The sequence below is a fragment of the Lipophrys pholis genome, assembly GCF_963383615.2.
Source record: "Lipophrys pholis genome assembly, chromosome: 2".
Taxonomy (NCBI): Eukaryota; Metazoa; Chordata; class Actinopteri; order Blenniiformes; family Blenniidae; genus Lipophrys; species Lipophrys pholis.
In genome coordinates this window covers 4,520,432-4,546,979 of record NC_137636.1, presented here as the reverse complement: position 1 = coordinate 4,546,979, position 26,548 = coordinate 4,520,432, and the positions used below count along the sequence as shown (strand labels likewise).

Below are 26,548 nucleotides of genomic sequence, written 5' to 3'. Positions count from 1 at the left end.
CTGTAAAAAAAAAATATATATATATATATATAAACTATTTTGATAACAGAATTTGAATTTTAAGTTTCATAATGTTCATTTTCTTATATTTTTGAGTATTACCTTCAACTTTATGGAATTAAATTCTATTTCAAATTAGAGCTATTTATTTCTAAAGTCGAATTTTTATGAAAAAAAATTAAATAAAATCAATCCGTACCTTTCAAATTAAGATTTTAATATATTTAGTGTCTGGAGCCACAGACTTTTATTTTGACATGGGCAGAGCGGATGTTGATGTGAAGCGTGTTCCGGTTTCCTCTCATTTAGCTTCAGAGCTAAAACATGTCTCACAGCTCAGAGTGAAACTTCCTCCAGGAGACCTCCAGAGGCCCGCCGAGGACGCGGTGAACAGGCCGAGCTGCCGGCCTCGGTGCCGGCATGTCGGGGCTCCGGAGCCGGGCCTGAGGTGCAGGATAACGGGGAACGTTTTTATGAAGAGTCCGCCGCTCGAGCGGGATGCTAGCAGGAAATTAGCCCTTTAGCATCGAGTAATATGGGGATGAAGTTTTAAAGTTTGTCTTTTTTAAAAGTCAATCTCAGTCTAATTTCTGCTCCGAGCCATGGACACCGAGGCCATCGTGATCCGGATCAAGACTCCGTCCGGGGACATGGACTCCTCCGTGGACTGTCCGGCTCTGCTCAACTTCAATGACTTACTGGTGAATTTCCTCCTAAAATAAACCAACGTTTCACACAGAAACTCAACTGCGTGCTGAATTTTTAGCTAAAATACACATACCAACGCCAAACTGTACTTGTTAGTTAAATCGAATCAGAAATAAAGTGTGTGAACTTTCATTAAAGGTACAGGATGTAGTAATGAAGTAATACCACGTCTGTGCATCAGGTGGCAGCAGTGAGTCACCCAGATTGTCTTGTCATATTTTTACGTTATTAATGGGTAAGAACTCAAATCAGTTCACAGTTACGTGTGTTTACGGTTCACTCTGGAGTATAAACTAGATCAGACACGTCAGGCTGCTTGTTGCTCCTTGGCCAACGACAATGATTTCAAGTGATAACGGAAAACTTTTGTTGCATTTTGGGAGTCAGTTTACACAACAACGGCGCTCGTAGTCATTAAAAATGTTTCTAATGTGCTGTTCTCTGCATGCACGTTTGTGTAGTTTCATTACAAAAACAAACAACAGTGCCAACTGGTGGCCTGGCAGGCTGACTACATTCTTTTCAGTGTTTATGCTGTTTCTGTGGAAACAGACATTGTTTTCTGGCGACTCCGGGGCTCTGACGACACGACGAGCCACTTGTGTGAAGTTTTGGACTTTTTGAAAGTCCGAAACTTTTTTCAAGTGCCGCTTTTAGAAAGTGGTAACAACAGACAAGCTCTGCAGTCTGCACATCACCACACTCCTTCATTCTTCTGTACAATGTAAACATGTCAGCTCATAGTGAAAAGTTGTGCTTCTGTTGTATTTTCTAACTCGGTGTGGTTCTTCTTCTAAGCCTGCTGAATTTTTTTTTTTTTTTTTAAATCTATTTATGAGAAGCTTCCTCTCTGTTTTGGTTCTCTTTATTTAACATTTAACATCAGACCAAAAGACATGGACTCACTGTTCATTCTGCCTCAGAATCTCCATCGCGGGCAGAATGTGAGTTATTTTTTATTTTTTTATTTTTAACCAACTCAGAACTCTGTCGGAGTAATTTTCAAAACTTCACCTTGGGAGTTGTTCTGAATTAGTTGCATTTTTCAGTGACTCTGAGCACCATTGTTGGATAAACTGACGCCCAGAATGCAACGAACTTTCTGCGTTTTCACTTGAAACACTGTGTAAACGGGGCCTCCACACACTCACAGAAAGAACATGCTTCGCCCACCAGAAAAAAGCTCTCCAAGCATGGACTCGAACCGGGGTCCGTCCTACTGTGAGGCGAGATCACCCACTCTTTTTAGCTGTTTTCATTTTGAACCAAACTTTCTTCTCAGGTTTCCTTACGACAAACAAACCAGAAACCTTCAACCTGTTCTAGGTTTTCTCATTTTCTCTCTCTCGTGTTTCAGGTGGCCATCAGAGACGTGATGCCTGAAGCCACCGTCACGGCCTTCGAATGTAAGGAACTGAGACAAACGAGCACAAAGTGACTTCAAGACAAATTTAAACTGACATGTCGTCGTCCAGGAATATGATGGTTTTCATTTTCTTGGTTGGTGTGTCCTCCATATGGGAAAGGAAAAAGAAATAAAATCAGGAGAAACTGATAGAAAATTATTAATTATAGTCAGTACGCGCGCACACACACACGCAGGAGAGTCAAACATAAGGCCCATGGGCCCAAACCGGCCTGCAAGAGGCTCCAATCCCAACAAACCACCAAGTGATTTGTTAAGAGTTCAAAGAAAACATTTATTTAGTCATTTATTCAATGAATCATTCATTTACTTCATTTTTTGTCCTAAAATCTATGTCAAGGTATAATTTGAAGTATGCTGAGCATATTGCGATATATTATTGTCTTCTGTCTGTCTGTGTGTGTATATATATATATATATATCAAGATGACTGTTTCTAATCATACTCAAATACCAGCTATATTTCAGCAGAATAAACACTCCCAAAAAGTACAGAATTCCATTTTAAGAACATTTATTGTGCAAAACTTATTAAAAAAAAAAGAAAAAAAAAATCTTTACCACTGTAAGAAACATGGCACCATGCTGGGGCAGTGGCGAGGTTTCAGCAGTTTTTCAGATCTCAAAATGAATATCCAGATGTCACCTTGATCAAATGTTGAGATCATCGGGTCCAGAACTAGTTTAGCTTGAAATGTGCCAGTTAAACCATTAAAGTGTGTTAACAGTTAAAACCTGTCCGTGCACAACAATTATTGGGATAGTTATCTGTAGTTTACCTTGCTACCCGACTGAGCGCAGGACTCTGCTGTGAAGGGCGAGACTTGGAGCAGTGGTGTGTTTGCAACAGTTAAAAAAAAAAAAAAAGACTGAAATTAGCCATGGCTTCGACCAAACAGACGCGGCTTGATGACATCATCAACATGCATTATCGCGGTCGGTCAGAATCTCTACCGCGGGCGGGCCAAGTTCATATGGCTTCTACTGTATACCGTTTATGCCTCTTGCCATGTAAAATCCTCCATAATGCATCAAGTATCGTGGACAGTTTATTGGATATTTCACTATATTTTGAATCATTAAAATTGGCTTCATGTTGAGTTTGTAGTCATTTTCGTAATAAATTGTTTGGTTTTTTAAAAATAGAGACATTTTAATCTAGCATATTCTGCGCCACTATGAATAAAAAAATGCTAAAGTTTAAAGTAAAAGGTTCTCATGGCACTATTTTACCGGTCTGGCCCACTCCAGATGAAATTGTTTTGTATGTTTCCCCTCAACTAGAATGAGTTTCTGATCTATATCTATATCTCTACATTCCTGGCTCTTTATCTCCAATCGAGACGTGAATGATTTTGTGTTTTTCTTCTTTCTCTTAGATGAAGACGAGGTGGGAGACCGGATCACTGTCAGAAGTGATGAAGAACTCAAAGCCATGTTGTCATATGTGAGTTTATATAACTGTAATCATTTTCAGCACTGAGCCCTCGTTGTTTCACAGTGTGAGAGGATGAACTTCTCTCACACTTTAAAAAACCACTCCTGGAGCCGTTTCATCACGGGAAAGGATTTTTTAAATATTTTGGTCAGAACACACTCGAATAAGTTGTGTTCACTTCTTTTTTTTTTTTTTTTTTTTAAATAAGCATATGTGTATGGAACATGCAGTATTCTTATTTTGTACATACATTTTCAATTCTTGTTTGGAAGGACATAAAAACGAAAAGAACCAAAAAACAACAACGACATCCACCAACGGGGGACCCTCCCTTCTCTTCCTCCTCCCCCTGTCCTTTTCCTCCGATTAATATAGTCTTTTGTCATTAGGTAAATAAAATAAATCCATAAAAAAAAAATAAAAAATTCCCTCCAGTCCCTTCATACCAACACCCGTACTGAAGATCTGCCCAAAAACCTTCCATCAAATCAAAAGAAGGGAAAGAGAAAGATGGACGCCCTCCGTATCCTTCCTATACTGCAAGTCTGTCTCCATACCTATTTATTTTTCTCCCCCTATCACCATGTGCCCAGACACACACTTCCTAAATTTCTAGATAATGTAATGAAATGATACTAAAACAAATGTGGTTAATGCGCACACGAAAAGTAAGTACGTTAGTTAGATATGTTAATTAAAATCAAACAGACACACAAACAAACACACGGGCCGATATTGAAGAGTAGTTTGTAAATTATTAAATAAGTCAATTGTGGGGTGATTATGCTTCTGTTATACTTTGTATATAGGGTGAGCATGGGTCTTCACATTCCTTCACTTTGTTTTCTAACCTTGCTGTTACTTTTTCCTTAGTCAGCACTTCTTTGATTCTGTCCCACCATTGCTTTATGCTGGGGGGGTTGGCTTCGCGTGTACACTTCTGTCGAGGGTTTCATTCTAACATAAATAAAGGGTCTGAAGATAGAAGGTTAGGTAGGAAAGGAAATTAGTGACTTTAGGTGAGAAGATTGACACCGACCGTGCAGGACAGACTAACAAGGACAGTATTTCAAAAGTCCAGTTCATGTTTAAAGTGCTGATTCCATCAGAGTGAAGGAGCCTCTCACCTCCTCTTTCACCGAGCTGAAATCTTCAACAGAGACGTCCTGAATAGAGTGAAATATAGAATAGAAATAAATGATTAATCCCAGATAGAAATTAGGCATTAAGATTTTCCCCACGCCGACTAGAACACAATAGAACACTTGACATTTGAAGCCGGAGCGTTTCTCTTTCCAGTTGGAACAAAGTGGCTGCAGGATCAATGAGGAGACCCACTTTGAAAAACTACCAAGACCTTTTCTCACATTGTGTAGGGTTTTTTTAAATTTTTCTTTTAAACACATCTGCTGATGCTTGGAATCACAAGACGACTTCCTCGGTCACTATAGTCACATTCAGACGGTTTGGCCTCTTCAGGTGTCAGAAAGATCAAACGTCCTTCACTTCTAATAGTTTATCAGGAAACTGGCCACATTGAGAAGCTCCCACATGTCTTCTTCTTTCTTCCAAAGTCGCAATAATGAGTTGATGCAGGAAGAAGGAGGTGTTTTAAACACAGAGGGGAGAGGGACGTTTTGAGAATTTCAGAATGTGTGGGACTTTTAGAACATGTGACATCTCGTGTTTCAGAAACGGCTGTCATGCTTTAAGAAGTTACAGTATTTCAGAAAATGTTACGCTTTGTTTACACGGAAATAGTCGACTAGGAAAAAAAAAAGCAGTTATCTAATTTTGGGCAGTTCTTGTAATGTGAGGTGGGAATTGTGTAGATTTGTTTGGGGTGGATTTGTCATCTTTGGGAGCGGCGACTTGTGTGTCAGGGAGTTTTTGTGTTTGGGGCGGGGTTATCATGTTTGGGGGAGGGGTTATCATGTTTGGGGAGGGGTTATCGTGTTTGGGGGCGTGGTTATCGTGTTTGGGGTCGAGCTGTGATCTTTGTGGCCGGATTTGTTGTGTTTTCGGCGGAGTTGTCGTGTTTTCAACTCAACTTTATTCATATTGCACCAAATACAGCACAGTCATTTCTAGGTGCTTTTTACAGAGAGACACCCAACAGATCCCGGGGAATTGTTGTGTTTTCATGGGAGTTGTGTTTCTGAGTTATGTGTCTTTTTGGAGAAGTTGTCGTGTTTTCATGGGAGTCGTCGTGTTCTTGGAGGAGTTGTCATGTTTCACCGTCAGCTGAGATCGGATCCAGTGACCTGAGACTCTGCGCTGCATAAAGAGATGGAGAAGATTGATTGACAGGAACATGTAAACATGTGAGAAATTCTACAGCTTCATCTAATTGCCTTCAAACTACAATAGAAACTGTTTTCTCGTCAGTATCCAGTCACCCCCTCCCTTCCTCCCCTCCTCCACAGTCTCCATCCCTCCATACTTACTGTTCATGACACGGACAGTCGGAGTAATGGTGTGTGATGGGGTTTTCTCTGTGAGGTACACTGAAAGCTAAATGAACTGTCAATTTTTATTATTTATTATTCAGTACTTAAAGTTTTGCCTCATTAAAGAGGAGCCCCCCCCCTCCACTTTCATCTGAGGATGTCTTTTACCCCCCATCAGCTCACAATGATGCAGACAGCCACAGGCACAATTTACACTCCCTTTTTCTGTCCGTTATTTCTTTCCACTTGTGGTTGCTTTTTAATCATTAAGTAGCGCAGGGCAGCAGGGCGATTAAGTGAAAAGAGACATGTTGTGCAGAAGAGTGTTCTGAAACGGAAACAAAAGGTCTTCACCTCGGCCACACGCGTGTCTTTACAATGCAACCGACGTGTTTCAGGATTTCTGTCCTGCTGCGATGAGCCGCTTCGGGGGAATCTAACTGTTCTTGTACTAGTTTGAAAACCTGGGGGCTTCCAGGGGTTCAGAGTTGAAGCTTCGGGTGTATATTCAGTTATATGTCCATTATATTGCGTGCAAATTCCAATGAAACCAAGTTACTACATACTACCGTGTGAGTGAGTTTAGAGTTCGGCCCCTTTACACGGAAACTTTTTCAGGCGAAAACGGGAAAAACTCAGCTTGCGTTTTTTGGTTCCCGTTTACACTTCAAAGGTGCTCAAAGTCACTGAAATTGAAACTTTTTTTAAAAACCTCCCCCAAGGTGGAACGTTTTGAAAACGCTCCGACTCCGTCGTTGTGTAAATGGGGGAAAACACAACTTTGAAATGCTTCTACTGCAATTCATAGTATTTACTACGGTCATTTAAGCAGGCGTAGTAAACAGTTGTTCTGCACATGCTCAGTAGATGGACAGTAATAACAATGTTTCCTCCAGAGTGTCACGACTCCATATTCTCCTGGGACTTGGTAGTTTTATTTTGACAGTCTCCGTTGTAACAATCCAACTTAGTGGTCTGTCTATATGGATGTCCGTGTGCTGACATTGTTATGGTTCATAGCGTGTTGTTCTCTGAGTGCATGTGTGTGTGGTTTCATTACAAAAACAACCAACAGCTCAACGTGTGGCCTGGCATGAGAACTACATCGTTTTCAGCATTTCTGCCTGTTTCTGTGGAAAAAGACATCGTTTTCAAAATGTTGCTGTTTGAACGCGAAACCATTCTGAAACGAAAAACGTTCTCTCTTGAAATGTTTGAACCTAAATAGCACCTTAAAGTTAAAGTAATTTTACTTCATATCTTTCGTCCAGTCTGTTGGTGAATTAGCTTTAATCATTATTGACATTATATTAACCCCCCCACCTCCCCACCCAGAACAAATATCCAGAGCAGCAGCACTGCTTCGCACACACATTTGTAAAAAATCTATTTGTCCCTTGAATTTTTTTTGGTAAACAGATTCCAGGACCCTCAGTAATAGCTTTGTGCCCCCCGGGACCGCCGGGTCTACAGAAAGCTGCTGATCACCTGAAAAGTACTAAAATATCGTTTACGTCGGCCGAGTATTTTACATGTCTTTGGGTTTTGCATTCCACTTGTCATTTGCATTTGTATTTGGAGTTTTTTATTATTTTTTTTAATGCCCTCCCTTGTCGTTTGCTGTGGTTGTCGCTCGGCCTCCGCAGGGACCCCCTGTGAGTTTGTGCTTCAGTGTTATTAATTCCAGGTGAGCAGACAGCCATTATGTGCAATTAATAGGAATTAAAGAGAAACGGCATGTGAGGTGAAAAGGTGCAAGAATTCATTCACCGTGTCACTGCAGCCGGGGGGGGGGTGTGTGTGTGTGTGTGTGTGTGTGTGTTTATATTCTTGTGTCTGGATGTTTTGTTTCTGATCAGTTAAGTTTAAGTTTTAAGTGAAGATGCATCATTTATGTGTTTTTGTTTCAGAAAGTTATGCGTTTTCAAATGTTTTGAAAACAATCGCAGTGTTTTCGCAGAAACATTATTTAGTTAACATGTAGGGCCACTAGTAGGTGCTGTTGTTTGAGCATGTGTGTAGTCTCGTTACAAAATAAAAATACAGTGAACAATAAACATGAAGAGTGGGAGAACACACGTTCGTCTGGACAAATAACCAAGTTGGATTGTTACTACACTGACTATAAAACTATAAAACCACCAAGTCGCACAAGAATCTGGACTGGTAGTCATAATACTGGAGACGAGCATTGTTGTTATCGTCCATCTACTCGCTTATGTGCAGGAGCAGCATTTTCAAAAAGTTGCAATTTCCCCCATTTCCATTGAGACAGAGCATTTTCCAAAAGTTGTGGTTCCCCCCCAATTTTCTATGGCGACAGAGTTTCCAAAAAGCTTTTATGGAGAAGGACCATTTTAGAAAAGTTTTGTTTTCCTCCATTTCTAAAAAAAAAAAAAAAAAAACCCGGATTCATAGCGTTTTCAAAAATGTCTACCTTGGGAGCCGTTTTAGTGTTTTCACTTGAAACTAATTTGTCTTTGCACAGTTATTCTTTCTTTTCTCTCCTTCACAGTCCTGTGATATCCCGAGCTAAATTAATGTTCAAATTCATCTCTTAATTAACACAAATCTGCTCTTATTGTGATAAGTCTCCACGCTCCGGTGAGAGCCAGCGGACTTCAGGCTCCTCTAATCATTGTTCGACACCTTGAAAGACAGACGTTCAAAGTTAAAGACCGTCGGGTACTAAAAAAAAACCCCAAAAATAAACCATGTGACCTCCTTCAGCCTGTCGCTCGGCTCCCCCTGGAGGGAGTGGCTCTAATTCCACCATTCTTCCTCCCATTCCCCCCACGGTGTGCTAATGATGATGAGTTTCTCTCTCTCTCGCTCTCTCTCTCTCTCTCTCTCTCTCTCTCTCTCTCTCTCTCTCTCTCTCTCTCTCTCTCTCTCTCTCTCCCTCTCTCTCCTGTCCCTTTAGGCTGAGCGATGGTATTTGGGATCGGACACTGTTTAGTTATTGGCCAACAATGGAGAATGTCTTTTAATAACACACCTACTCCAGATTAGGTGGTAATTGCAGCCTTAATCAATAAGCTAGCTGAGCGGAAAATTAAAGATACGTGAATCCCACCGCCCCCCTCAAACCGAGCTCTTGTTTTTTTTTTTTGGGGGGGGGTATTAGGCCCATTGTTCAGACGTGGCCTAGTGAGAACGCTGGAGGGCGAGAGCGGAGGGCTGGGAGCGAGGAGGGGATCTGACAGTGATAAATAGGCCTTTTAATAACAGCTGTGCCACTTGGGTAGCCATTCTGATCCAGTCCCATGCCCCCCCCACTCCCCCCACCCCCTCCTTCCCACTCCCCATCTCCCCCACAATGAGAGAGCACATTTACATATCGCTGTGATGACGCGGCTGTTCACCCACGAGCAACTGTGTTGACTCTTTTTCAAGAAGCCCTCCTCGGTCTGACCTTTGTGGCTTCACAAAGAGCAAACCTCAGCGTTATCCAGAGTCCCCACTGAGAAGAGCCCGGACCACGTTTCATCTCTCCAAATTCTCCAAACAAACCCTGAAGGCAAAGTTGAACCTTAGACTCCTCACATTGTCGGATATTATTGCTCACCACGGTGGCTAACTTATAGTTATGCACAAATAATTCTATTTATCTCTGTTACAGTGACGGGAGATTCAAATCTGCAAATTTATATATATATATTAGTATTTCTTAATGATAATGAGTCATATATATAATGAAGCGGGATGATTATATAATCTGATAGTTTAATAGTGGAGAAGGGGCAGAATTGTATACTTCTTCCTATTGCTTTTCAAACATGATGAATTAGGTGTGTGTGTATACTTGGACATAGATTATTCATTTGGTGTATGTGTACTAAAATACACATTTATTTATCATATAGATTATTTACAAAGGGTTTATATGCATGTATGTTAAGGACATATGTGCGGACACACAGGTGTATGTATAAATTCAAATGAGAATTAGGTTTTATTTTCTTGAATGCATCTGTATTTTGTACATGGCCTGTCTGGAATGAATTAACAATAAAAAAAAAAGATAAATTATCTTCATAAATATCAATAATCAGTGCATATAAACAACATACACAAAATGATGAGATGTATTACTCAAGGTGAATGAACAGATTGGGCCTGATAAAAGGACACGTACACCGTTTAACAGATGGTTTGGTTAACTGAAACATCAATTATTGCATCGCCTTGGCAAGTGTCTGTGAAGCATTGTGTGTGCGTGTGTGTGTGTACACATGTTCCTCCTGTTGGGCGGCAGTGTTTGGCGAGCTGCTGACCTGGAGGAGAAAGGGTTAATGCTACACTCCTCTCAGAACAGGCCCACGGGGCTTTGGTCCCCTTCAGTAACAGATTTCAGCCCAGCATGCGTGCTCGGTTCTAAAACACTTATATAAGTGTGTGTGTGTGTAAAATCCTAAAACCCGTTGGTGTGTTGAGTACTCTGATTACAATTTCATCCAAACTTTTAGTTACCCCTGAGCATGAAACCGACGAGACAACGGTCGCTGTCGGAAGATAATGGGAGTAGTTTAAGTAATTGCTTTACAAAAGTAGAGACACATTAAAGGTTCGTTTTTGTCACTTTGGTGAATTTACCAGCTGAGGTTTGGTGATTATTTTTATTTTTTAATTAAGCTTTCCAAATATCTTTTATTTTCCCCTCCCTATATTCTTCAAAGTGGTTTATTCCCACCCTCGACTGGAGCTGTGCTACACTCATTGCTTCCCCCTCCATCAGGCTGTAGACCAGAGGTGTCAAACACATTTCAGTTCAGGGGCCATATAAGGCCTCATTTATTTATTCTTTAGTGGGACCGCTAACATAGTGACATTAGAACCTTTAAATTTAAAGATTTCTTTATCTTTTTAGGTGTTAAGTGTCAATATTTTGCACCTACAGAAAATGATTCCAATCTAAACATGAAGCCAATTTTCATTAAACCTTTTTGATGCACAAAACAGTGAAATGTCCCAAAAATGTCTCCTGTCGCTGTTGCATTGTGGGTGTTTGTATAAACTCTGACACTGATACCGACTTCAGGTCAATTCAACATTGAATACAGGAACCTTTTGAGTTCCTCAAAGAGAATTAACTGGAAGTAAAGGTTCCCGACAGCTTTGGTTTCCATCCATCAGGTTCTTCTTTTGAACCTTTTTACAGGCTGTTTGAGTTCCAGGTTGGGATTTGTTTTGATATGCAGAACAGCTGGTCCACTAACAGTCTGACTGCCGTGTTCACATGCAGGAGTTGATCCAGTCCAGATTAGAATATCTGGGTGTCTTGGCTCCCGTTTACGTGACGCTTCTGAAATGTTGGAAAAACAATATTGAAGTTTTGAATCACTCTGCGTGTTGCAGCAGTAACTGTGGCTCTTCCTCTCTCCTCCAGCACTACAACACGATGAACGAACAGCGTCTGAACGGACTGCTGCCGGACCCTCTGCAGATCTTTCCCAGAGGTACGAAGTGACGCGCTGCCGGAGCTGCGAGGCTCACCACGGCCTCATAATTAATGTGCTGACAATTAGTCACAAGCAAAGACTGAAATGCATGAGAATATTCACACATTAGTCCGTGCCTGTGATGCTAATATTTGGGCACTTTGAACAAAGTGTGAGGAGTAAGAATGAAGACTGGAGCGTATTAAAATTCTGCCGTGTTATTGTGTTGACAGTCATTTATAAATCTACATTTTTCTTTTTGCTCCAAGGACGTTGAAAGCTCCGAGCCTCGTCCGCATCGCTCTCTCAATTTTGCTTTTTTTTCTTTTAATGTGGTTTCTCCTTAAACTGGCTTTCACTTTGAGTGCTTTATTTTTGGTTCTTTCTTTCTATATCTTCATATAGTTTTCTCACCACTCAAAGTCGTACATAATCACTAACAGGCCCCAAGGGCAGCGCCTTGAAACACTTGATTGTCTCGCTCCATTTTTTCTCTCTCTCTCTCTCTCTCTCTCTCTCTCTCTCTCTCTCTCTCTCTCTCTCTCTCTCTCGCTCTCTCTCTCCCACCCTCCCTCTCTCTCCTTTAACTCTCTGATTGTTTTTTTTTTCTTTGTTCCTACCAACTGTCTCAAGAGCCCAACATCTCAATCACACTCATGTCCACAACTAATTTCAGAGTAACCCTCATTTCATTTCAGCTTTCTTTCTTTTCTTCCTTCCTCTCTCTCCTCTATAAAGAACTGATTCCTTTTCAACACATTTGTAAATGGCCCAGTGATGTGTTCTACAATCTAGTCAATTACTGTTTCAGCCGGCAAGACTCCAGGGATCCGGAACATACATGGCCTGAAGGTACCTATCTCAATAATTGTTTCGGCTGCCTTACACGGAGACCGGGGGGGAGAGAGGGGGGAGAGGGGGGAGGGGAGGCTGCGAAGTCGAGGCGAATGGATTGGTAACGCTGTGTTCCACTTATTGAAATGTCAATTGAAGTCAAGGCTCTCCCTTTCTTCCCCTCGTCTATGTTTATGTACGTGGATGTTTGGCTGCAGCCCGTCTCCCTCGCTCATTCCCCACTTTTGTTTCTTCAAGACGTTACCTAGAACCCCCCCACCCACACCCTCACACCACCCTTTATCAGGAGAGTGACCATTTATTGGTGATTTCCTCACATTCCTCAAAAACTAATAGAAATTCCAGGTATTTTAATCAAGCGGCACAATGTATGTAAATTGATCAACATCGCGATATCGACACGTGTAATATACGCGTTGCAAAACACTGAGTGAACTGCCGTCTCTATTCATGCTCTGCAAATCCAAATTGAAATACATTAGGATACTTTATTAATCTCAGGGAAAACGCTTAGTAGTGATGAGTCACACGGAGTAATGATTTAGTGTGTTGGATGAACGTTACATTAACAGTTTACAGCAGTTAATAAAACATCGACAATAACAATTGTCAACACATATGCATTAAGTCATAAAAGCATGTAAGTTAACGGTTATCACTTACATTAAGAGTCCAAACGTGTATGTTAAGAGTTAACACGTACACGTTAACAGTTGGTGGCACATACTTTAGCAGTTCATCACATGTCTCCAATAACAGTTTACAAATAAATTCAGTATGTACGCACAGAGGCTTTGAGACAAAAATACTACCAATGGAAATAAAAAGCAGTGTGATTTAGAAGAATAGATTTCAATGCACAATGACATATTTTTAAGTGTTTGTATATTATATTGTTATTACAATAATTATTACTATTATGTTGACTTGATATCTCGCAGCTCTGTTGCATTGTTACGACTATTATAAAATACTTAGGATAATACACTCATTAAAATTCATTTTGCGATATATTACTCAAAATAAATAAATAATCTGAACCAAATCGAGAGCCAACTTGAATTTGGTCTAAGTTAAATCAAAGGTGGAATTCTCCCTGTATTTGTTTACTTCCTCTTCTTCAGTGGTAAAGAGAGGAACGTCGGCGTGGAGACGGGCAGAAACTAAAAGGGAGCATTAAGACGGTGGCATTGTTCAACCATGAAATTGTCATTACAAGCCCCTAAATGGCCTTACACAGACCTCCTCCTTCAATTTTGGGCATATGTTCCTCTGAAACTCGTTGCTAATTACCATGGGTTAAATGACTTGACACCTCCTCCAGTCTCTCCAGATGATCCATATTCTCTCCATCTGCATTTCAATGCTTGAACTCCCCCTCTCCGTCCCTCCACCCCCAGAAATACTGAAAGTCCTTCCTTTTTTTTTTAAATTTATTTAATGTTCCCTCCGAGGAGCTTTGGTAACAGCTTCTCGTCTGTGTCAGTTATGTTCTGCGGGTCAGGGGTCTGTTTTGAGAAGATGATGTTCTCCACAAACCTTTAGTCTACCCGGTAATCGTTCCCCTCTCCTTCCCTCCTGCTTTAATACAAAAGTAATTGGCTGAGGCGAGCCGTGTGCGCCATTTAAATGAGGTTTTCTGGGCACTAATTAAGGAGACAATCCGTGTGCTTTAGTGGACCCAACACGTCGGCCTTTTGACCTCAATTAAAGAGTTATTTTTAGCATCCTCTTCACGGGGTCCCGTCGCCACTTTTGTGTGGAGTATCTGGGTTGAGTGCGGAGGTCTTCAGGGTAAACAGGGATGCAGATGAATAGATGTGGAGAACAACGTTCCCCACTGAGGTTTGGACATTTTAATGACACAACTTTAGCTCCCACCCAGTTTTTATCACTCACTCTCACCACTCTTCTCTCTGATGAACGGATATAAGAAAGAAGATAAAACTTTATTCATACCGTAACAGGAAGGTGATATATTGACAGTATTAACGAGTCGTTACTCCTTCATTCCTTCATGCTTTTCATCACTTATATATTATTCTTATTCTCTTGTCAATTTAATGAATCTTCCCCTGTTTTGGAAATGTTTCCTGACTCAATTTCACATTTTGAAATGCTGCTAAGTTTTACAATATTAAGAATGTTCTTGGTGCACATTTTTTCTGTTTCTTAAATAAAAATTGTCTTGAACGCAGAATAAAAAGTCCAAATTCAGCCCGATTTAGTATTTTAAACATTCTTCCAGAATATATCATGGTATCCACGGCCGTTTGAAGGCTTTAACTCCAATCCTTAGCAACGTGATCAGATCTGCGGAATTTATCACAACGTCTCCGGGTAAATGATGTCAAGTTAGCAGCCGCAGTGATGTAGGTTAATGTATTGCTTTGTTTGTTCTGTCTTTTATTTAATCTTTGTTTTGTTTTGTTTTTTTGTTCTGTTTTTTCCATCCGGTCTTACACTTCTTTCTGTTTATCTTTCATTCTGACTTTCGCTCCTTCTGTGGGTCCTCTGTTGGTTCGGTCTTTCATTCGTTCTGTCTTGCTTTTGTTCTGTATTTACATTTTTTTTTGTCTTTCATTCAGTCTGTTTTCTTTGGTTTGGTTTGTCTTTCATTGTGAGTTTCTTTTGTTCGTTTGATCTTTTTTGTCCTTCCTTTTTCTTCTTTGTCTATTCTTTTTACATTTCTTACTTTAACTTCCTTCATTCTTTCCTTCCTTCCTTCCTTCCTTCCTTCCTTCCTTCTTCAGGTTCCATTTGAGCTTTAGGTTGTTGATCATTGTGATGGATAAATGTTTGTTCATGCATGAACTCACTGTGCAGAAATCCAAGCGTTCTAATCATTTTTTCTCATAATCTGATAATTGCAGTTGCCTGATTAGACGTGTCACATAAAGATGTTTACATGATCACCTGAATTGCGATGTAAAAGTCCCCCCCCCCCCCCCCCGTGTGTGTGCGTGCTGCAGGTTAATACCAGACCTAACCCTGCTAACGACTGCAGTCATGGTGTCCCCGACTCCATCACCAACAACAGGTCAGTTTATGAGTCCGTCACAGCTGGAGAATCTACCTGAAAGGACTCTTTTTTTTAAATATATATGTTATTTATTTATTCCTCCAGCTTGAAAAAGTCATCTGCAGAGCTGAAGAGGATCTTAACAAACGGGCAGGTGAGCTTGAGTAGAATTGTCTCACCCTGACACTCGTGATAAGACCACAGACATGTTACACACGGTATATTTACCCATCAGCCTCTATCTGAATGTCACCTTTCATACTCAGGGCCTGTTTACACCTGTTTGGGAGCAGTATTTGGCAGTCCTAGCAGTATCAGTAGTGGCAACCTTAGCTGTACTCTTAGCTTTAGCAATAGTAGCCATTTAGCAGTAGCAGCAGTAGTACTTGCAGTAATTAATAGTATTAAGGCCCTTTCTTACTTTCCGCATTGCACATCTGCAGACCGCGGAGGGGTCGGAGCGGACTCAGAAAGTATGGAACGGTCTTTAGCAGCTGTGGTATTATCAGTAATTAGCTGTAGCAGCTTTAGTAGTAGTAGTAGTAGTAGTAGTAGTACTAGCAGTATTGGTAGTGGCAGCTTTAACTGTACTATTAGCTTTAACAGTATTTATCAATAATCCATTAATTACCTTCCTGAACTCATTCATGTAACACTACTGCAGATTTTATTGAAGAGAAGGAAATAAGAGGAAAGGATGAATTTTAGCACAAACTGTTAGTTCAGCTCAGAATCCCGTCCGGTGACACTTTCTGTCACAGTGTGGCAGAATGATGACAGCAACCAAATGGGCATTAAACTCCACATCAGTCACTTGAACACAATGTCCTTTTATAAATTGGACAGCAAATGTTGTATTGATCTGTTCTCCTCCTCCTCCTCCTCGCTCTGTTTCTCTGCTTTTCTTCTACTCATGTCGCTGAACTTGAAGTGACCCGGACATTTCTCATGTTTATAGCCTCAGCTGACAACAGCGCCCCCTTTTCTCCCTCTCTCTCCTTCTCATTTACACTTTTAATCCTCGCGTGGTAGCGTCTGAATCCCTTCATCGCGTTCCTCTTGTGTGTTTGTGGCTCTGTAGATGAATGCTCAGGACATCAACTATCAGGAGCAGCTCGGCCATGGAAACGGAGGCACGGTGTATAAGTGAGTATTTGTTGCCTGTCAGAGCGAGGGACCACCGGTACAAGGCCAAAGGCCAATAACAAGCAGTGACACTGAACTGATACCTGCCAGAGCTCCCGTGATGGAGCGAGTGATGTATTCAGTGAGGAGCTGTGTGAAGGGAGGACCGCTCAAACTGACAGAGTCTGACCTGGATCCTCTGGTTTTTCAATGTTACTCATCAGGATGAACCATTTGAAATGGATCAAGCTTTTTTTTAAGGGAGTCCAGACAGTTTACAGTCCGGTCCAGGACGCTCTTAATGAGGGGCTCCACAGATTCAAGAGGACGCCCGAAGCTTTGAGGTTGTCAAAATAAAGCCCTGTTTACACATTTCAAGTAAAGTTTTCTTTTCAGAAAAGTTTTGAAGACGATGTCTGAATCGGCAGAATCACTGAAAACCATATTTATGCTGTCTGTTGTTAGTTCATAGAACATTACGCTATTAACTTTACCAGTGGCAGAACACAGACATTGGTATGGACAGACGACCAAGTTGGATTGTTACTACAGTGACTGTCAAAATAAAACTACTAAGTCCCAGGAGAATAAGGAGTCGTGACTCTCAGGAGGAAAACATTATTACCGTCCAACTACTGAGCATGTGCAGAACAACTGTTTACTACATCTGTGGTGTGCAGTAGCAGTGCTTCTGCCGTCTACCCGAGACTGACCCCGAGTGTTTCCCCAAAGTCTTGATTCCCCTTCGTTTACTCGCGACAGTTTTCACGTTTTCAAAAAGTTGGGTTTTCAGTGGCTCTGAACGCTGTTGTCGCGTAAACGGACACCTGAAAGACGATGAAAGTTTTGAGTTTTCACTCAAAATTGTTACCATGACAACAGGGCCTTAAAAAACAAACTTTGTTCGGATTCAAGATTTCAGTGAACTCTTAATTATTTGCTTGTATGTTTGCCCAGTTGAGGGTCCTCTGAACTGAAATGAGCTGACAGCTCTTCTCTCCAGTCTGATTGTGTGAAGGGTTGCCCATTCTTTCTCTCTCTCTCTCTCTCTCTCTCTCTCTCTCTCTCTCTCTCTCTCTCTCTCTCTCTCTCTCTCTCTCTCTCTCTCTCTCTCTCTCTCTCTCTCTCTCTCTCCCCATGCGTCCATTTATCTCTGTGTTCGTCGTGACATCTATCAGCCTGGTTTGTGTCTCCTCCTTCATTTATTTATTCTGCTTTGAAGGTTGCAAACGTATATGATATTGATTTGAGGCTGTATGAGGCGACAGCGGTGGACTTAATCTGTCTCTGGCAGCCACATTACCTGCCACGGCGCAGCGCTTCGTCCTCCCGGACAGACAAATGTATTACACTCCCATCTGCTAACGTTATGACAAGCTTGGCATTTGCCTCGCTCCTTGTTTCTTCCCGCCCTCCTCTCCATCTCCCGTTGTTTCTTCTCCATCAATCCTCACATATTGAGCCGTTTTATTGAGATTGAAGTATTGATCACTGCTCAGGCTAACCTTGACTTGACAGAGTGGTCTGCCTCTCACTTTCCCGGCCAAAAACTACTAAATCTCTCCATGTAGAAAATCCACTAAAACCTCTGTGTTCGCCATCTTTCTTTACTGCTTCTGAGATGGTTTCATTAAGCGCCGCTCTCTCATGGTTGTAGCAGAATAAGATTGTTCATCAGTTTGGCACCAGAAGTGGCCACGCTGCACGGAGGGGGAACACCAATATTGCAAGACCAACAACTTTTCAGTCAATTTAGCCCAGGAAAAAAAAAAAAATCTATATGCATTGGTGCTGAACATTTTATGGCTGAAAGGAGAAGATTAAAGAAATATATAGGTTAAAGAAAATTCACTCTGGTTATGTTCGCTGTTTTGGTGTCATAGATTTATGATAGCAGCCGGTTCCAGACGCTCAACTCACTTTCTCTCATGCTTGTGTCAGATTTTATATACTTCACATTTAAAAGGAAATCAAGTTACTTATTTTTAAAAAAAAAGAGTTTATATGTCTTAGCTCAGTTTATTTGATTAAACATGTAGGTTTTCTTACCTTAAATCTTTGCAGGCGTAGAATATTTATCATTATATCAGGTTATAGGTTATAGAACTGTTAGAAAATATTATTAACATCTGTGAAGATCCATAGGAAATCCAAACAGAATATTTCTTCTGCTAGTTAAATTATTTTCATTATAAATTTCTGCGGTCACTATTAGGCCTTGTTTACATTACAGTGTTTTCAAGTGAAAATGGCTTTTGTTGCTTTTTGTCGCTTGAAGATTTTTGAAAACTGTTCCCAAGGTGGAACTTTTTGAAAATGCTCAGACTCTGTGGGAACGGAAGAAACACTACTTTTCAGAAACGTTACTAATGCATTTATGCTCACCACTGCCAAATTAAATAGTTCTGCACATGCTCAGTAACGGGTCAATAACAACAACGTTTGTCTCCAGAGTGTCATGACTCTCTGTCCATATTCTCCTGGGACTTGGTAGTTTTATTTTGACAGTCACCAGTAATAATAATCCGACTTAGTCGTCTGTCCTCTAGAATGTCCTTGTAGTCCCACTTTTTAATGCTTATAACGTATTGTTCTCTGCAAGCATATGTGTGTGGTTTCATCACAAAAACAACCATTTTCAGCCTTTCTGCCGTTTCCGTGTAAACAGACATCGTTTTCAAAAAGTTACCATATAAATGCAAAAGTTTTCTGATATGAAAATGCAAAAGTTATGCGATATGACTTGGAAAGTTGTCGCATGAATGAAACCACAAAGAAACAATTAGAAGCTGAAAACTAATTATTTGATGAAAAACAAACTGAACCCATTTGATAAAATAAGCTGTTGTGTGAATGGTTCCGATAATGACAAACAATGATATCTCAAATTGAAAAACAACAGGAAGTTTTGACTTTAAATGAGAACTTACTACTTGGTGTGAGACGAAGCCCGTCTGGTGTGTGCTCTGTGAGAGGGGCTTTATCCTCCTGTAGTTAAAAAAAACAAAAACACAAAGACCCAACATCAGTCTGTGCCTGTCGCTGGATCTTCAGGAAATTGTTAATTTGCAGTATAATTGGTGTTAATTGTGTCGGCGGCCTTCACGTCTCCTTGAAAATTTGCAGTCGCTGCTTGTTGTCCTTTTACATTTAAAGTGTTTTGTCAGAGTTAAAAAAAAAAAAGCTGAATTATTTAACAGTATTCTCCCTGGTGGCACCTTTGATGTGTTGTTGGCAGGTTTTTTGCAGATTGCTAGTTGGAAAGTGATGACTTGCTGATCTCGCTGTTGTGCCACAGTGCGTTTGAATGGATTTATCACTTTAATAACAGCAGTCAGAATATTTCAAATCACAAGGCTTTCTTCTCTGTAGTTCTCAGATCAAAGTGTCATTACAAGTACAAGAAGTACACCAGAAGAGTCCAATCCGTACAGAGCTTCATCATGGTGGGAAAAACCAACATTGGACCAGGACATATTTTCTTTTTCTTCATACGGAGACTTGTTTATGTGCTGGAGACATCATGTGAGCTGGAATACATGAGACAGCCAAATCAAGCCACTCGCTTCACTTCCTGTTTGAAGAGATACACAGATATCTACCACACTTGCTGGGCCGACTCGGCATCCACCCACTCTCCATATGGCATCATTAAAACAAAACAAAACAGCCTAAGCATGAATGTTTTTGCACAGACTTAATAAAAGCCCTCTCTCAGGGCAGTTTCAATGCCTGCAGTATTAAACTAGCCTCTAGGTGTCACCACTGAGCACAAACAGTTTTATGATCCCAACACCAGTATGAAATGCTCTGGTGGTGCTTTGTTGGTTCACCGGGATGACTCCCGGCGGCGACACCTTGATGGTTTGCTGGTATTCTACACCGATACGCTCTGCCAGTCTTCTAAACCAGCTGTAGTCTGATCGCATTGTTTTGGGTCTTTGTGGATGTGGGACTTTGATGAACTGTTTGTTGAGCCAAAATTTACCAATGTGATGTAACGAGTACACACATATGTGGCTGTATGTCAAAGTGTCCTTGAGCAAGATGCTGCTTTAACTGGATGGATTTAGCTCATTGAATGCTCCTTTGTGTGTGAATGGATGAATGTGACTGAGGCCCCTTTTAACGTGACAACATTTTGAAGTGAAAACACATTGTTTTGCATTTTCGTTTTCAGAAAAGGTTTATGTTTACATGTTTTGGAAACAATGTCCATTTCCACAGAAACAGCAGAAACACTGAAAATGACGTAGTTAGCATTCTGGGCCACAGTGGGTGGTGTTGTTTGTTTTTATGACGAAACCACACACACGTGTGCAGAGAACAAAACACCCTAAATATTAACAATTGGGAGTACACGGACACACGACCAAGTTAGATTGTGATTACGGTCACTGTCAACTATACAAAAGTTCTCCTTTCTCACTTGAAAACTTTGTGTAAACTTTGTGTAAACGTTGTTTAACGTGCTCAATCCATGAAAAAGTGCAATTATCCACACATTTATTCACATACATATATAGATGTAAACCCATGTTTCACATCAACCCACACACATACTAAAAGAGGACAAATGTAAACATTGACATACTATATCAGCTGGTGCTTTGTTTTCAGGCCTCCTCAATCTTCTCATTCTTTTTATTGAATTCTTATTTTATGTGCGGATGGATGGTTGGTCTATGAGAGAGTAGGGGGTGGCTTTGTTTTTAACATGCAAAGCCTCTTTTTTTTTTTAAGAATAGTGCTGTATGAAGGTTTATTGATTGAACGATTTGTTTGTCCAAACCGAATTGAAACAATCTGAACACCAGCTGAAGAAACTGATCGAATGAGTAATTTTCCATTTCTCCTTGCTTGATTCTTTTACCTACATCAGTACAATCTTGAACTATAATCTTATATTATCACTCAGTCAATAATCCGAAACGTTTGAGCTATGCCTGCTGATTCCATAAAGTTGTTTTAGGTATTTGTGAAGGCAGTGACGTGCCGTTCATGATTTGAGCTTATTTAAACGAGCCCTGGTTTCTCCTGAGAGCGTGCCGCTCTGCCTCGCTCATATTGGCCTTATCAAGTGTGAATGGCACCACTGAAGGCTCCCCACCTCTTAACCTCTTGGCCCGTTTATGACCCAGAGCCATTTAGACTCAATTGGATGTTACCAACACCTCAGCTCTGCACAGCCGCACGCTGACCCGGCCATCCATCACTGTCCGCCTTTGTTTTTTATTACACACTCTCTCTGAGGTCCATCGTGTCCGCCAATCTCACCCACTGTGAGCCTTATAAATACAACAAGGACACGCCGGCCATTCCCCTGACTCATGGACACACAGTGCAATTAAAAGCACACATTAACTGAGCGGGACTCTGGTGACAGCTACTTAGATTTTTTTTTTATTCTTTTCACTCCATTTTCTCTATTGCTTTAGTGTTATGCACCTCATTCATGAAGCTCCTTAACAGTCTGCTGTTGTGTTACAAATCAGTTAAAGGCACCAGAAAATATAAAACTGTACTTAGTCATGTACTTGGTCCAGTTTTGTAGTTGTATTCATCTGCAGATAAAACCTCAATATATAAGTCATGAAATCTAAAATGTGTAGGACGGCAATGTGAAACAACAACAGAGAAAATAAACTCAAATGAAACCTGAGGCCTCGTTGACACGACAGCGTTTCAAGTGAAATCCCGTCTTTTTGGGGGTTTTTGTTTCAGAAAAGTTTCCCGTTTACACGGCAATGTTTTGTAAAGGATGTCCATTTCCACAAAAACATCAGACACACTGAAAATGTAGTTGGCATGTCGGGCCTCTAGTCTGCGCTGTTGGAAGTTTTTGTAATGGAACCACACACACACGCACAGAGAACATAACAGGCTACAAACATTAAAAATGGGAGAATACAGACATTTATATGGACAGACGACCAAGTCGGATTGTTATTACGGTGACTGTCAAAATAAAACTACCAAGTCCCGGGAGAATCTGGACTGGGAGTCATGACACTCTGGAAGAAAACATTGTTGTTACTGTCCATCTATTGAGCATGTGCAGAACAACTAGTTACTGCGGTTGTGGTGCACAGTAGCAGTGCCTCCGCGTGTGTGTGTGTGTGTGTCTCAGGTGAGCCGTATCAGGTGAGTCAGGTCGGGACGCTGGCGGCCCGTCGCCCATGTGGCAGTGTAAATGTACCACGTTAGCCCTGATCCTCCACACACACACACAGGCCGTATGAATACTGCATGATGGAGCTTTTATTACAGAGCGGGCTGGAGTGTAAATAAGATCCAGGCAATGGGGCACGTTTACTGGGGTCAGATCAGGGGGAAGTGGTGGTGATGGAGGGGGGTTGGGGGGGTTGGCGGCTGTGTAACCTTGTCCCCATGTGTCCCCGCTGTCACCAGCCTGTCACTGTAACTCATACAGGGATGTTCGGCCCTGAGGTGGTCAAGGGCGGTCTGAGAATGAAGCTGTAACCGAGCAGTCGTCACAATATGTCTGCAGGCCAGAAACAGGTCCTCAAAACACCTCGACTCACACATTTCAACCGCTCCCAACTGGGGGGGACTAAATCTCACTAATTCATCCCTATATCGTCACAGTACACCTATCACAAAAGACTGATGAACTGTGATGAACTGCTTTCATGCTCTGTGTGTCTTTTAGAAGTATGATTAGTCGTGCAGTTAACCAATTGGACCAAATTATGCCACATCACAGGACAGCAGGTAAAAACCCAAAACTCAATGAAGAACCACAAAACAATCACATGTCCCCGTCCCACCTGGTGGGAACTGGCGCCCAGAGTGAGAACACTGTTGTTGTTGTTGTTTTTAAAGTCAATGCAATGCAAAACCTTACTTTTGGTGTCCATTTACACAACAACAACGCTCATAGTCACTTTTTGAAAATACTGTGTCTCCATCTCTATGGGGACCGGGGAAGCGTCTTTTTCTAAATGTTGTGGTGTAAAAGGGGTCAAAGGCGACATTCATTCTGCAGGCAAATGCAAACGAATTCTGATTTCCTGTGTCCAACCTGTTTTGTGAACGTTGCAATTCCAATTTTTTTTGCACCGATGACCCAGGTCTCAATCATATGTGGTCCCAAATCACATCTGTATCTGATGTCTTTCAATGCGACTGCTGTCTGAATGGTCATGTTTGCGACTTTCACGTCATTGGCGTGAGATGGAGACGAGTGGCGAGGAGAGACTCTGACAGACGTATTCAAACGTCTTCCTTGACATCCTGAAGTTGTGGGTGAATTCTGCGTATGTGACCTCGCGTCCCAATCCCTCCCCTCCTGGCTCCCGACTGCATCCACTCACCGTTCTGTACGGAGGCAGCAGACGTTCCTCCTTTCCCTCGTCATACTGTCTAGATTGTGTCGCCTCCTATTGCACAACCGCTTGCAAATGAATATACGTCACGCCCTGTTCTACGCACTTTGGGGTCAGATAACGTTCAGACTGCAGTATGATGGAGGTCGCATTTAAAATGTAGTGCGAACAATCGGAAGAAGAAATCGGATCTCAGCCAGAAATCAGAATTGAGCATCGAGGCCTGCAGTGTGAACGCAGCCTAAAAGTTTCTAATCGTGGTGAAGTCTTGATTTAATGTCTCCTGGAGCTGCCCGCACAGCCTCCGTTTAACTCGTCTACCCTGCGATCCCGCCTCAATTAACATCTTGGTGTTAATTAAGAGCAGCAGTCACGCTCAGCTGATATTGATTGTAGCTTAAAGGAAGACGGAGACATCAACATGAAAACAAGAGCGTCAGCCTGATGTGCAGAGAGAGACGAGACTGAAGATCAGCAAAAAGTAGATAAACTGATCTTAATTAATGCACAAATACAATAAACAATGTAATTTTGATATACCAGGGCACTGTCTTTAAATAGATGTTTTTTTATTCATTTTTAAATTATTTTAATCCTCCCAAAAACTAAATATTTCTATTTTTATGTCCTATATATCTATAAGTATTTAATGTAACTTTTTAAAATATACGGTTAGGTTTTTTTAAAAATTCTCTTTCATCTGAATTTTAACACCAGTTTTACTTGGATTTTGTCATTTTACCTTATATTTATTGTTTTATTTGTGTTCTTTGTTTTCTTAATTCACTTGAAATTTAATTACATTGGTGTTTAAAAACACCAGTTTTATCAGACTTTTGCCATTTTAATGTATATATTTAACTTTTGAAATATTTTTTAAAGGTTCTTTTAAATATTATATTTTATAAATCTTTGTTATTTTTTACCATTTTTTAAATTTACTTTCATCTGAATTTTGGAATTGTAATATTTAATCTAGTTTTGCATATGGTCTTCTCAAATGCTTCTTCCAGTTGCCTATTTGATGTTACATTCCATTTGTTGTCTCTTTTTAAAAATGACGTTGACTCATTTTAAGATATTTGCTATTCTTAATTGTGTTTTCTGTGTTTCAGTCTGACAGTTTTATTTTTCATTTATAAGATTTTAATGTCTTTTCTCGTGAGTTTATTCTTTGTTTCTTTGTCTTTTCTTCTTCTGATGTTCCTCGGAAGCCAAATAGATAAAAAATGAAGCCGTAAACGAACCAAGCCTGCAGTCGGAGTGTGTGTGCGCTCGCTGTGGGTAAATACTGACGCTGCACTAATAGGTGCCATTAATTAAAGGCCCGGGCGAGTTTAGAGGTATCTGGCTGGAGAGCGATTTGATACTGCGATCTTACACACATTAATCACACCTCACACACACACACACACAGTCTGAGGACGAGCCGCTGATAGGTGAGCCGAACGGTATCGCGTTTACCGAGACAACCACGGAGCGGCCCCGCGTGACGTCCGTCCCCGTCAGCTGACAGCTGGTGTGTGTGAGTGTGTGTCCATGTGTGTGTCCTGGAGGATTGTGTGTTGATAGGTCCTAAGGTATCGTCACCGGTACCGTAAACTAAGCTCGGAGGGCTGTAACTAAAGCCGGCGTTTGGCATTAAGGAGTTTGATAATTAAATCATTATGTGGCCGGTCTGAAGCTGCTGCTTCACCTGCAACTCTAAACTGTCTGAGAGAACCAGAGACCAGAGAACCAGAGAACCAGAGACCGGCCCACTGCTCCTGTGACAAGGTGTTCTTTTAAACCTTAGACGTCAGGGATGGGATTAAACGTTTGGTTCTCGGTTGGTGATGTCCGCCACCATTTATTTGCACGAGGGTTCTTCTCCATTTCAGAATATCTCAGTCGGCTCGCTGCGACTCAGAACAACGTTTACAATCATACGTGAGCTTGGCCTCTCGCCACACTCCTTTTCGGCCGGTCGGGTCGAGATTCAGCAACCTGCTGCCCGACTTCAAGCTAATCTCATCTGTAGTTCTGGACATCCTGACCTGTTCCAGCTCATTATCTTCTCTGAGAAGAACTTCTTCTGTCATTACTTTATTGCGTAGGTTAGCTTGCTTGTCTGATTTTGTGCAGTTTAGTAGCCGGCTGTTAGTTTTCCGTGACCTCAGTTAGCCTCAGCAGCTTCTTCCAGAAAATCGATTAACCATTCGCAGGCTGCACCTAAACAGGTCTAATGCTTCTGACCCTAATATTACCTAATATGCCTTCACAGCGCCATTGGCACATGAATCTTAAACGTGTTGGTTATAAATTCAACATATCAGTTGCTTAACAGTTGAAGGAAATACATGATAATGAACTGTTTTCTGAATTTTCATTACTTCTTTGCACTCAAACACAAGAAAAAAAAAGTTAGTCTTCAAGTCAATATTGGGTGTTCAAAGTAATTCAGAGGTTTTCCCAGCATGCTTTCTTTCTTTCTGCTTATGTCCTTTTCACGTAGACGAAGCCGAGGCATTTTCAAAAAGTTGATTTTCAGTGGCTCCATTTACATTTACTAATTTATTTGAATGGGACACTGCGTATTAATGACCAGACAACCAGCGCTGTAAATACGCCGGATTTAGCTCCGAGCTAATTTCCATCTGCAGTCCCATGAGGGTAAAACCATACCACCAAACAAACACAAATAAGTACTGTAATACATGTAAGACATACCAAACGCTAGAAGACACACCACATT

General features: G+C 41.1%; 1 protein-coding gene across 1 annotated transcript in view; it reads left to right on the top strand.

Annotated features, from left to right (window-relative positions):
- Positions 1 to 297: 297 nt before the first annotated feature.
- Positions 298 to 26,548, top strand: part of map2k5 (mitogen-activated protein kinase kinase 5) — a 67,682-nt gene continuing 41,431 nt past the window's right edge. The window contains exons 1-8 of the mRNA XM_080458146.1: positions 298 to 701; positions 2,066 to 2,114; positions 3,514 to 3,581; positions 11,412 to 11,481; positions 12,275 to 12,315; positions 15,291 to 15,358; positions 15,446 to 15,494; positions 16,422 to 16,486. Coding sequence (XP_080314272.1) covers positions 603 to 701; positions 2,066 to 2,114; positions 3,514 to 3,581; positions 11,412 to 11,481; positions 12,275 to 12,315; positions 15,291 to 15,358; positions 15,446 to 15,494; positions 16,422 to 16,486 — 509 coding nt within the window. The 5' untranslated portion in view covers positions 298 to 602. The remainder of the gene's footprint in view (positions 702 to 2,065; positions 2,115 to 3,513; positions 3,582 to 11,411; positions 11,482 to 12,274; positions 12,316 to 15,290; positions 15,359 to 15,445; positions 15,495 to 16,421; positions 16,487 to 26,548) is intronic.